Source organism: Solanum dulcamara, chromosome 9 (assembly GCF_947179165.1).
Source record: "Solanum dulcamara chromosome 9, daSolDulc1.2, whole genome shotgun sequence".
In the NCBI taxonomy this organism is placed as follows: domain Eukaryota; kingdom Viridiplantae; phylum Streptophyta; class Magnoliopsida; order Solanales; family Solanaceae; genus Solanum; species Solanum dulcamara.
In genome coordinates this window covers 19,440,935-19,450,098 of record NC_077245.1, presented here as the reverse complement: position 1 = coordinate 19,450,098, position 9,164 = coordinate 19,440,935, and the positions used below count along the sequence as shown (strand labels likewise).

The following is a 9,164-nucleotide window of genomic DNA, read 5'->3' as shown; positions in this document are numbered from 1 at the left end:
TGCTGATAGCCTTTCCTTTTCTACAGATTCTGGGTGAATTTCTTATCCTTAGCTAAGCAGTTGAGGAACCTAAAAGGCTTCCTTTTCAGGGCCATACCTGTGGTGATTTTTATATGAATTGAAGAGTGATCTGAGAAGTGTTTTACGTGAAATTGAGCTATGATGTGACCATAATGTGATATCCATGCCTCATTACACAAGGCCTTATTTATTTTATTCTAAATATGTCCATTAGTCCAAGTAAGTACTCTTTTGGTGGCTTTCATATCAGTTAGGACTAGAGTATCAATTACTTGCTAGAAATCTCTAGTCTCACTTTCATTTACTGGTTGACCTCCTTTTCTATCCTCTATTGATACTTGAGAGTTGAAATCTCCACATGTACTAATGGGAGGGGTAGTTAGGTTAGCACCTAACCTCATTAAACCAGCCCATAGATATCTTCTCTCGTTCATGTTATTTCTTTTATAAACTGTAGTTATATCACACTTGAAGTTTGTCCTTCTATCATCTATTGTACAATGGATATACTGGGCATGTGTTTCTCGAATAGTAACCTCCACCTCAGTTGCCTTCCAAATAAGCATGTTCTCCTATTTTCTGCCTGTGAATAATTATGTGCATATGCCCATTCTTTAGCTACCTTATTTAATCTAGCTAGGATCTTTGATCTCCACTAGTCCTGCTAAGCAAACTCTATGCTTCTGTAAGTAGTGCCCCATTTCCCTCTGTTTGAAGGGCTAATTCATGCTCCTTACACTCCAAACGATCTAATTCATCGACAAGTAGGTGATACCCTCCCATCTAGAGGTCTGGCCAATCCATCTAACCCAATGGGACCTGACCCTAACACTAGAATCGAAATCTGGTTGCGATGATCAATTTGATATCTAACCCCGATGATCGATTTGGAATCCGACCCCAATCTCTCGACTCAAAAATCGACATTCGAATTGGAATCCAACCTAACTTTCAAATCGGAATTTGATTTTTTTAAAAATATTTTTTTAATTTTTGCTTTTTTGGGAGGAGGGATGGTAGAGTGGTCGGGGTAGGGATGGATAAGAAATATGAAATTTTTAAAATTTAAAATATTTTTAAAAAAAAACTTTTTTTTTTTTTTTTTTTTTGAGGAAGAGGGGAGTGTGACAGAGGGGAGAGATAAGGATGTGGTAAAACAATAAAAGTTTTAAAATTCAAAATAATTCTTAAAAGTATGTACTTTATTTAGATGGACTGCTTAAAAGTATTTTATTCTAGAATTAATAAATCACAACACGTTACTTATTAGTATTTTCATTCAATTAAACGAATGGCCAAAAGACTGAAAAATGAAGATTCAAAGTAGAAATGTAAAACCAACAAGTCAAAGTCGTCTCGTCTTCTTCCCACCTTCCCTCGTCCAACAATGGGACACAACTCATAAATCACACCAAATACCTCTTTCTTCTCAACCCATTTCCTACAAAAATGAGACTACTATTCATCATTTTCACTATTATTATCACCATAGAAGCTGCAGATATTCTTCCTGGTTCTACCCTTTCAGCTTCCAACCCAAACTCCAAATGGTCATCTCCAAACAACACCTTCTCTCTTTCATTCCTACAGCTCGACCCCACAAACCAGAGCGTCTATTTTGCTGCTATTTCTTACAACAATATACCCATATGGAAGGCCGGCGCCGACGCCGGAGGAGTTGATTCTTCAGGTGAACTCCGGTTCCTATCCAACGGTGACCTTCAGCTCACAACTGGAACTTCTAATTCTGTTGTTTGGAGTTCAAGAACTGCAAATCGTGGGGTTTCCTCAGCTTCTCTTGACGATAATGGAAATCTTCGTCTTAAAAACGGTACCGTATCAAACATTTGGTCTACTTTTGATAACCCAACTGATACTATTGTTCCTGGACAGAGTTTCACTAATACTCATGTTTTGAAATCTGGGTTGTATTCTTTTAGCCTTATGAATAATGGGAACTTGTCACTTTTGTGGAACGATTCTATAGTGTACTATAATTCTGGGTTGAATTCTTCTGCTAATGTAAACTTGTCTTCTCCTAGTTTGAGAATGCAGCCTATTGGGATTATTTCACTTTCTGATCCTAGCCTTTCAAACCCTTTGAATGTCGTTTATAGTAGTGATTATGCAGATGAAGGGAACATTTTAAGGTTTTTCAAGCTGGATGCTGATGGTAATCTTAGGATTTATAGTTCCACACAAGGTAGTGGGACTCAAAATGTGAGATGGGCTGCTTTGACTGATCAGTGTCAGGTTTTTGGTTATTGTGGGAATTTTGGGGTTTGTAGTTATAACGAAACTGGCCCAACTTGTGGATGTCCTTCGCAGAATTTTGAGCATGCTGATCCGAATGATAGTCGAAAAGGGTGTAGGAGGAAAGTTGATCTTAATAATTGTCCTTCCAATGCAACAATGTTGCAATTGGATAATGCTAAGTTCTTGACTTATCCTCCGGAATTATCTGATCAGCTTTTTTCTGCTGGTATTTCAGCATGTAGGTTTAACTGTCTTGTTAATGGTGCTTGTGTTGCTTCGACTTCTTTAGCAGATGGCACGGGGATGTGTTATATTAAACAGCCCAACTTTGTTAGTGGCTATCAGTCGCCAACCCTTCCTAGCACTTCATTTCTTAAGATATGTGGGCCTGCAATGCCTAATCCTGCTGCAGTTTCGGAAACTGTTCAGGAGAAGAATGGAGGGAGGGTTCCTGGCTGGGTTGTTGCACTTGTGGTTTTGGCTAGTCTCTTGGGTTTGATCCTGTTGGAGGGTGGTTTGTGGTGGTGGTGCTTTAGGACCAGTTCTAAATTTGCATCACTGTCATCTCAATATGCACTTCTTGAATATGCCTCTGGTGCCCCTGTGCAGTTCACATTCAAGGAGCTTCAGCAGGCAACCAAGGGGTTTAAGGAGAAGCTTGGTGCAGGAGGATTTGGGGCTGTTTATCGGGCAGTTCTGGCTAATAGGTCTGTTGCTGCAGTGAAGCAGCTGGAAGGAATTGAACAAGGAGAGAAGCAATTCAGAATGGAGGTTGCAACTATAAGTAGCACACACCATTTGAATTTGGTGAGATTAATTGGGTTTTGTTCTGAAGGGCGCCACAGGCTACTGGTCTATGAGTTCATGAAAAATGGTTCTCTTGATAAGTTCCTCTTTTCAGAAGATCATTCGTCGGGAATGCTTTTGAACTGGGAGCAACGGTATAATATTGCTTTGGGGACAGCAAGAGGTATCACATACCTTCATGAGGAATGCCGAGATTGTATAGTTCACTGTGACATAAAGCCTGAGAACATACTGTTGGATGAGAACTACACTGCAAAAGTATCAGATTTTGGCCTTGCCAAGCTCATTAACCCAAAGGACCACAGACATAGAACCTTGACCAGTCATGTGAGGGGTACTAGAGGATACTTGGCTCCTGAGTGGCTGGCCAATCTTCCTATAACTTCCAAATCTGATGTGTACAGTTATGGCATGGTATTACTGGAAATAGTGAGTGGAAAAAGGAATTTTGAAGTCTCAGAAGAGACTAACCGGAAAAAGTGTTCTTTGTGGGCATATGAAGAATTTGAAAGGGGTAATATGGAGGCCATTATGGACAAAAAGATTTCCAATCAGGAGATGGATATGGAACAAGTTATACGAGCAATTCAGGTGAGTTTTTGGTGCATCCAAGAGCAACCATCTCTAAGGCCAACGATGGGCAAGGTGGTTCAGATGTTAGAAGGCGTTTTTGAGATTGATCGGCCACCAGCACCTAAGTCTACTGAAGGGTCCTTTGCTGGAACCAGCTTAAACGCCAGTAGCACAAGCGGTCTCTCCACCTTCGCAGCCTCGGCACCAACTCCCTCTTCATCATCATCGTTCCAAACTGCAGGATTCCAGTCTTCAGGTTCTGCAAAGAATGTCAATAGGCAATCATCATCACTTCTACACTCCGAAATTAAGTGAGTCTAAATCATACACTTCGGATTTCCTACAAGAACTGATGGGAGTTTTCGTATCTCAATGATCATAGTTTGACTTGTGTCTTGCAATTCATATTGTATAATAGATAGGGTTTTGCATATATATATATTGATAAGTTGTGACTCGTTAATATTGGAAAACACCACTCACTTATATCTCATATCCTATTATTCACCAGAATTCGACCACTCTGTCCTGTCCATGTCTGTGTTGTTTTTCCCATTTCTTTTGACGCAAGAAGCTAGATATATAGTAGTACGTTTATGAGAAATATATCACCAAGGCAAACATTCTCTCCCACAATACTAGACAGATTTTGGGGTATTTGGGCTGGTGGAGTGCTGGTCTTCTAAGGGATGGTACCTTTTGGATCCAACATTGACCTCCATTGGTTTTTTTGGAGGGAGTGAAAACCTGCCCAGGAATGTGAAAACTAGATTGTTTTGCTTCTTTGCACCAACAATTTAGGCTAAAATTAGTTTGCTGTAGCTTCTTTTCACCAGCAATTTTAGGCTACCCTTTTTATTGTTAAAAAAAAAAAAAAAAGACAACATAGTACTGTAGTTTTAGAGTTGGGGTGCGGGGATGATTTGGTCAGGGGTGGTTGATGTGAACTAGAAACATAGCTATAAATTATAATATCATTTTGCTTGTAGAATTGCAAGTGTCAACTTTGGGCCACCACTAATTGACTATTATTAGGAGCTTGTGATATTTTAGAGGCAGGGGTCCCAGTCACAACATTAAACTAGCTCATATTTTGGTTTGCTTTCATTTTCAATAATTTATTGTGCTGGCTTTTGCTTAAACGGGAACTTATGAGTAGGCTGTTTCGTAGACTAAATTATTTCAGGATTATAGTTGTAGAATTATAATTCGTGCATTAACTTATGTCACTTGGAAGGTGGGATAAAATAATAGTATAAGTTGGGTGGAATAAAACGACATATTTTAAATTACGTTTCAGATAAAATTTATACCTTATTTGATTGAGATATAAATTTATCTCGAATTAATTTATATCAACAACCAAACAATGTATAATTTTTATCTCAAAAATTCTGAGATATTCCACTTTATCCATTAACCAAACGACCCCTTGGGAAATAGATGCCATTACTGGTTGACATTAATGCAATAATTTTCCTGGAAATTTCAATAGGAAATAAAAACGCAAAACACACACATTTTCTGCAAAATTCTTTATTATTATTATTATTATTTTCAAAAAAGTATATTTTCCTACAAAGGAATGAGGAAAGGATACTGTGATGCTTTGTTAGCGATCCTTTCCCCACTGAAGTGGGACTTGGAATGGTCTTCAGATCCCCCATTCATTGTGATTTTTTTCCCCTTTCATAATTAAACTTTACTATCAAATGTCAAAAGCTTAATTCACATCTAATTATGTGTACACAGCAGTGTTTTAAAAAACAATTTTAGGACTTGTTCTGAGGCTTGTCCCGAGGTGAGACACTGATAAAATGTCTTAGTGTTCCCGCGTAAGGCTTAGTTAGGTGAGATTTACATCTGAAGTGTTCGATTATATGTTCTATACACGTCTAACGCCAACGCTGAGGATTTGCCTAATCATTCTTACCCGAATTATGTGTCAAATTGCTACGTTAACACTGTTGAACTACATAATTCTTCACAATTGCATATTTATTATTTGAGAACACCATGAGGTGAATATCACTTAACATTTTTTTAAAATAAAATATATAAAGCTAAATTTTACTTATTCACTTGTCATTGGTCATCATGTTTTTATTTAATGACTCAAAATTATCATATTTTTTTCTATTTGAAAATTTATTTTTATTCATGAAGAAGTGACATTTTACTTATACTATTGATGAAGTTTATTGTTTATTTTCTTGTAGAAAGGTAAATTGCATAGTATGATAGTAGGGTAAAGTAATTAAGAGTGACAAAACAATTTCAAAACTATGAAAAATAACACAAGTCTTAATCATTGAGTAGAGTTGACAATTTTAAGATAGTGCAATAACACTAATTTTAGAACCTTCAAGTTTTATTATTTACACAAATGTGCTATCTTCCCGATCCTACCAAGCCCCCCTCCCCCCTCCCCAACCTTTTGCGTCCCCTCCCTTCTATCGTCACCACCAACTCTTCCTCTTATTCCTCCACCACCTCCTTCTCTTCCTCCATCACCATCACCATCACCACTACCCCTTCCTCTTCTTACTACTCTACCACCATCATTTCCTCCTCTTCTTCCTTCTCCGCCAATTACCACATCCTGCTTTTTTTTCACCACCACCGGCGCAACAACCATCGCCTCCTCCTTCATTGTCACCACCATTTTCAACACCACCTCTGCCGTCACAACCACCCTCTCCTTCACCGACTCCTTCTTCACCTCACTTTCTGTCAGAAAATTAAAAATAATTATCGAAATTGTTGTAGCAACTATGCTGGAGTTGCTGTAACAATTTCAACAATTGATGCAAAGTCAAACAATTGTTGAAGTTGCTGCAACAATTCAAACAACTGCTGAAGTTGTTGCAATAACTATGACATTTGGTGCAACAACTATCATACTTGCTGCAATAATTATTGTAGTTGTTGCAGCAACTTCAGCAGTTGCTTGAATAACTATCATAGTTGATTGATTTTTGTTTTTACAAATTTTCTTTCATGACTTTAAAAAAGTCAAAATAAAAGTTTCTTCAAAAATTTCAAAATCAAAGCAAAATAATTTATAAAAATAAGGGCAAAAAGAGCTAAATAATAAAAGCACGATAACAAATAATGAACAATAATGATGGCGATGACAATAACAAAGATGGCAAAGAAGAAGATGAAGGAAGAGAGAAAGAAAGAAGATGATGGAGGGAGAGAGAAATATGAAAAGAAAAAGAAAGAAAGAGAAATGAAGATTGAAAAGATATGATTTACTCCTCTTCATTACACTTTGTCATCACTTTCTCAAAGTGCATAATTGGATGAGTCACACTTGTCACATTTAAAATTTAAAGGTCTAGATTAAATTAGTTTAACAAGTCTCTTAATCATAGTTAAAGAACAAGTTAAAAAAATTCAACCAACTTTAATAAGAAATTTTGACTCCTCATCAATATCATTATTTTCATAATATATATTTTATAGCTCCATATATAATATCATTGTCCTCATTTATAATTGAATACTCTCCATCTTTTTCCTAATAATCTGACAAAATTAATCAAAGATAAAGCCTGAAAGTATAGTGAGACCAAATGGAGTAAAGAAGCAACAAAATATATTAAGAAGGAAAAAGAGACTACTTGTGACACCCCCAAATTTTTATGCTAAGATCCGAACCATTCTTCGTATGCGTGTGGGCCCGAATCCAATAAATTCTAATTGTAATATAGTTAGAATGACTGACTCTTTAGTGTTTGAAGTATATTTGATGCCAATTAGGGTCACAATAATCCTCTAGCACAAAGTTGAGTTGAAAGTTTTCTTACCGATTGAGTTTCGATATAAGATTTTACTTGAGTCAAATTCAAATGATCATATCTCCTAGAATGTAAAGAATTAGGTGACTCATTACCTTCAAATTTAAAGGTCTTTGAGTTCTTTTTCCAATGTCACCAAGTTTGCATCATTTTGAATTTGGAGTAAAAAGTTATGACCGTTTTACTAAAGGTTATCAGATCATCAAAAGTTACGACTCTACTCTACGACTAGAAGAGTTTTGTATGAATCGTAAAAATGACTTGTAGAACTTTGAATACTTAGAAATATTTCAGTATTTAGGATCTTTTCTATGAGTAATGATTACGACTTGTAGAAATTCTTACGACTCATAAAAATGAGTCATATACTTCAGTATCACATTAAAGTTCCTACTAATGGTCCTTACGACCTGTAGAAGAAATGACGACTCGTCAGAACGACCCATAGACAACCAAAGTCAGATTTTGTGAAAGTTAGTTTGGTCATTTTCCACCTTTTCCCAATCAAACTTTTATGACCCAAAATCGAGTATGATGGCACTCGCTTAACCCACCAAGGAGAGTCAACCTAAGAGTCCAAATACTTCAAAATAAATGAAAATAAAAGCAAAAATATAAAGTCTAACATGATATAGATAACGATATGCGGAAAGTAAATTCTAAACCACCCAAGAGTTGGTGTCACATGTACAAGCCACTATTTTAACATAAATGAAAAAGATACAAGTCTATATGTCTCAGTCCTCAAGTAGAACAAAGCATAAAGTATATGGACAATGAGAGTCTGCCAAAAAAGACAAGTTGTTACCTCTCACACGTTCAGAATCTCAACCCGATCAAAGGAGTACAAAGAGCAGGAGGTGCCGAGCTCAGATCCTAAATAAATGTAGAAGCAAGGGTGAGCACCAACAAAATGGTACTCAGCAAAATAGAAACTAAACCCTAAGTAAAGCAATGCGAAACACAGGTAGTTCTGACATCCCAACCACAATCCTCCAAAACTACACACATGCACTCAGACAACCCAATTTGTATAGTTTATGTCACAATGATATCAAAATACTAGATAGTCCACAAATAGAAAGTACGAATGCGTTCTCACCGCTATACTCAGGCAAACACAGGAAATCTCAAATCACAATCAATCACATGATGAAATAGATGTAAATGCAATGTGAAATATTGTGATGCATGTATGTTTTACGATACACATCCACTGATCACCTCAGACTAGAATTCATGGGGGTCTCACATAGATCATGTATCCGTCGGAAACGACCTCAGCTAATAACTATCGAAAAAAACCTCGGTAAATCACCTTGACCGGTAGAAACCTCAGTCCCAATATCTAGTACCTCATTTATATTATTTTTCCTCCATCACAGATATAATACATGCATAAATAATGAGTGAAACATGATAAATATTCACATAAGATGCCATATAATCTACAATCACAATGGATCAATGTCCCACAGTTCACAACACTTAGACAATTAACTCTATCCAAATTTCCGCTATCACACTTCAAATCATATAATTCAATTCAATCTAATGACCCAACACACCCTAATTCCCTCACATAGGAAAATACAAGGTTCAACATACTTAACAAAGATTCGAATTCTACTTGCCTTAGCCAAAAGTCACAAACAATCCAAAATCACCGCTTTTCATCTCCGGCGATACTCCAAATCACCA

The 9,164-nt window shown here is 36.8% G+C and overlaps 2 protein-coding genes across 2 annotated transcripts; one reads left to right on the top strand and one right to left on the bottom strand.

The window, feature by feature from the left end:
• Positions 1–1,297: 1,297 nt before the first annotated feature.
• LOC129902713 (G-type lectin S-receptor-like serine/threonine-protein kinase At1g34300) lies at positions 1,298–4,170 on the top strand. The gene has a single exon (XM_055978085.1). It carries the CDS (start codon positions 1,471–1,473, stop codon positions 3,970–3,972), a length of 2,502 nt encoding a protein of 833 aa, XP_055834060.1. The 5' UTR covers positions 1,298–1,470; the 3' UTR covers positions 3,973–4,170.
• A 1,861-nt stretch (positions 4,171–6,031) lies between these two features.
• On the bottom strand, positions 6,032–6,622 carry LOC129903595 (uncharacterized). The gene is made up of 2 exons (XM_055979143.1): positions 6,562–6,622; positions 6,032–6,387 (listed from the first exon to the last, which is right to left on the bottom strand). The coding sequence occupies exons 1-2, from the start codon at positions 6,620–6,622 to the stop codon at positions 6,032–6,034; spliced, it is 417 nt and encodes a 138-aa protein (XP_055835118.1).
• Positions 6,623–9,164: the final 2,542 nt, after the last annotated feature.